The sequence below is a fragment of the Eurypyga helias genome, unplaced genomic scaffold (assembly GCF_000690775.1).
Source record: "Eurypyga helias isolate BGI_N326 unplaced genomic scaffold, ASM69077v1 scaffold35179, whole genome shotgun sequence".
Taxonomy (NCBI): Eukaryota; Metazoa; Chordata; class Aves; order Eurypygiformes; family Eurypygidae; genus Eurypyga; species Eurypyga helias.
Window position 1 is genome coordinate 1 of NW_010270692.1, and position 3861 is coordinate 3861.

At 46.9% G+C, this 3861-nt stretch overlaps 1 protein-coding gene across 1 annotated transcript; it reads left to right on the forward strand.

Annotated features, from left to right (window-relative positions):
* Positions 1-9: 9 nt before the first annotated feature.
* UNG (uracil-DNA glycosylase) lies at positions 10-2536 on the forward strand. The gene is made up of 5 exons (XM_010158552.1): positions 10-78; positions 843-940; positions 1345-1433; positions 1648-1826; positions 2312-2536. The coding sequence occupies exons 1-5, from the start codon at positions 61-63 to the stop codon at positions 2450-2452; spliced, it is 525 nt and encodes a 174-aa protein (XP_010156854.1). The 5' UTR covers positions 10-60; the 3' UTR covers positions 2453-2536.
* Positions 2537-3861: the final 1325 nt, after the last annotated feature.

Sequence of the window (3861 nt, forward strand, 5' to 3'; positions counted from 1 at the left end):
AACGAGAGGAAACGGTACACGGTTTATCCGCCCCCCGACCAAGTCTTCACCTGGACGCAGATGTGCGACATCAGGGATGTGAGTAGAGCTGCTGGGGGTGAGGTGGGGGCGGGCTGTGTCGTGTCTCCGGCCGCTGGTGTGTTTAAAGGGGTGTAAATGGATTCGCAAACACGATCATTTGATGTTTGGCCTCTTAAACCTCAGTCCCACGTGGTGTGGATGCTGTTATTCCTCATGTAACGTGTAAATCCTGGCTTCTCTTTCATCTGATACTGTAACGTGGCTTTATTGCTTAATTACCCTCACCGGGCACAGAATTTCCTTTAAAAACTTAGTTGGATTTTTGACCTTATTTTCAATGTTACCAATATAACATAGTGCTTAATTTTTGGATCTCCTACATCTTTTTTTTTTTTACTGTTCTGTAATGAGCTATAATTTAAAAGATAAAAAACACTGTTTAAGGTAATCCCATTGCCAGTAAGCTGTGTCAAAAAGTGTGGCGTAAAACTGAGGAAACATACTTGGAAAATACTTTCACAAGGTGTTTATTGTGGCTCTTTGAAAATGTCAGTCTTTTGCAATCAAAATGTCTTTTGAATCTTAACAGTAGAGCTGTGGTGATGTTAATCCGTAGCGTTAGGTGGGGTTTGGGTTCTTTAATTTGGTTATAGTGAGATGTCGATGATTTAACTTCAGTTCCTGGGGGTTTGGTTGGGGTTTCTATGTTGTTTGTGTGATAGTTTTAGAATAAAGCTCATTTATAAGCCTTTTCTTTAAACTTTGCCTCTTTTGGGGATATTACTGGTTATAATTTGATGCTAACAAAGGTCTGCTTTCAGGTGAAGGTGGTCATTTTGGGACAAGATCCATATCATGGACCTAATCAAGCTCATGGGCTGTGTTTCAGTGTCCAGAAGCCTGTTCCGCCTCCCCCCAGGTATGACAGGGCTCAATTTGCAAAACCCCTTCTGTCTAAGAATCATTTGCACTTCTGTGTGAGCCAGATAATTGATATAATGTGTGTTGCGATAATTAAATTTGAGTTATGTGTTGCCTAGGAAAAACATCACTGCAGAAGTATGGATAATTCTGTGTGGTTTGGTGGTATTCGGAAAATGCTGGATGTAAATTTGCATTTTCAGTTGTGCTGAGACCTTCTCATTGAACTTCCAGTCAGACACACACAGGGGTGTCCTTGCTGCCCTGCTTCTACAAATGGCTTTACCTTAAATGACAAGATTAAAATCAATACCCTTTTCTGATGTAAGAACAGAATGTGGTGCTGTTTACTCTTCTATTAAACATGCTTATTAAAAAGCTTCTGATGGGTTTTGTTCACAGTTTAGAAAATATTTACAAAGAACTGTCTACAGATATTGAGGACTTCACACATCCGGGTCATGGTGATCTAACTGGCTGGGCCAAGCAAGGTGAGTTCAGAGTAGCGTGTCTACCAGAGGTCACAAAACAGCCCCAATCTAGACAACAGACCCGTGATTGGAAACAGTCCAGCTGTAAGAGAAAATCAGTCCTGAGTGCCTGTTGTTTAGCAGGTACCTTAGCATGAAAATTTAATTCATCATTTCTCAGGGGAAGCAAGAAAAAAGCAGTTAATGTTGGGTTTTTTTCTGCTCTCTCTGACAGGAGTGCTCCTGCTCAATGCTGTCCTCACGGTGCGAGCTCACCAGGCCACCTCCCACAAGGAGCGGGGCTGGGAGCAGTTCACGGACGTGGTGGTGTCCTGGCTCAACAAGAACTTGCACGGGGTGGTCTTCATGCTGTGGGGAGCCTATGCCCAGAAGAAAGGCAGCTCCATTGACAGGGTACGGGGTCGCCCCTCTTCCCTCACTGCTTTTCCATCGGTCGGGTGGACACTAGAGGGCACTTCCCTTACAGAATTGGGGGTTTCTCTCTGCCTGAACTTTGCTGTCAGATTTAGTTGCCCTTCTCTTCCCGCTTAGCCTTTGGCAGAATTAAGCAATAAAAGTGGAGCAAGTATAACTTTCTGTTAGAAAAGCCTCCAGCTGAGGACAGAACTGTGTTTTGTCTAAGAAAAGGCTCCTAAATAAGTGTAAACTTTGCATTTGGGATTACAGCAGTTGAAAAATGGCCGGGGTGTTACTGCTGCTTTACGTAGTCACCCTCCTCTGCTCAGTGGGGTAGAAGTCTTGGTCCTCACGGCCGGTTCTTGGGGGCCTCGGGCTGGTGTCTGAGGGGTGCGGAGAGGAAATCGCACCTGCGTGGTCGGGGCAGAACCGGGCTCTTTCAGGAGCCGAAATGCAAATGTAACCAGCGGTTTCCTTTACAGAAACGCCACCACGTCCTGCAGACGGTTCATCCCTCACCCCTCTCTGTCAACAGAGGGTTTTTCGGCTGTCGGCATTTCTCAAAGACAAACGAATTGCTGAAGAAATCTGGCAAGAAGCCCGTTGACTGGAGAGCGCTCTGAGATGCCTGCAGGAGCTGGTGGGCTGTAATGGTTGGAAACAGCCCCCATTTCAGGGGTTGTCTCGTTTCTGCGAAACTTTTGCTGACCTGAGAATTACTTTTTAGAAGCTGCTCAAGGAACAAATGACCAAATTTTCAGAGATTGTTTTATTTTTTTAAAGAACAGGTTGGAGTGGTATGTAGACAACTCTTCTGGTCTCAGCCTAGTTTGAAACAAAGGAAAAGAGTTCTATGTTAATTTGTGTTTGTTTTATGATGGGAATGTATTTTCAGGCCCTTGTGAAGGGTTGTCAGTTCATACAGGTGAAACCGGTCAGTTATTACAGGTGAAACCGTTCAGCTTTTGTAAATACCCTGCTGTGCCTCCTCCCACTTCTTTGCCTCCTGCTGTGCAAATCCAGACTTCGTGTTTGGGGGTGTGGAGCTGCCTCCACGGGATAAAAATCAGATGCTTTTGGTTATAGCTTTTTGCTACAGATGACAAGGTTTACTAGAAATACGGCCTCGTGGCGCTGTAATGCTGTCCGCTGTCAGTGTTAGTGGTGTAGCTGTACTCTCAAGATTCCAGGGTTAATCCTCCCCCGGCAGCCAGTGGGGAGACTGTGAGTGAGGGTCTGGTCCTGCTCCGAGGTTTTTGTTGGCTTTCAGAGAGGAAAACAGGTTCTTACTGGGTGTGTCAGTCATTTGGCTGACACGTGAGCTGCGATGTCCACGAGCTCTGTGGTACCTGCTGACGGCGGCAGTGAAGGTTCCATCACCAGCGTCTGCCAACTGATGGGTTGACGGGTGCAGGTTATTAAAGATCTTTTAAGATCTTAAAACAGAGGGATTTTTGTGCTTTGCCTTCATAGGAGCAACCCTGGGGTTTCTAGCCACTGTTGAAACTTGGGACTTCCAGGATGGAGACACAGTTGGACTTTGCACTTCTGGGTTTCCAACCCCTCTTTGGCTTTGTAATGGCTTTAAGGGAAGTGAAGTGCCTTCTGCGTTGGGGAATTACGTCGGTTTTTATAGGATAATGCCATAAACCTTCCCTTGGTCTTTGCTCTGATGGGTAACACTAGTACGAGTGAAGTTCACGCGTTCTGTGGCCGTGTTGTTGTACTTTTTTGTTTGGGTTCCCCCCTCCCCGTATGTTTTTTTTAAAATAAAAATGACCTTGTTTATGTTGTGGTGTGCTCTTACGCGGGTAGGAATGACTCGGGGAGGGAGGGAAGGGTGCCTGCGGTGGGGCCCTGGCTCTGCAGTGGGTGCTGGCCTGGGCCAGGGGCTCCCTGCCCTCCCCAGGGGAGGCATCGCCGCAGGTGCCAGAGCTCCATGTCCCTATGTCTGGGCACGGGGCCAGGTCACCTTTGTCCCCCAAGGATTGGGTGTCCCTGGCCAGCCATCCCAAGGCCTCCCCCCCTCCCC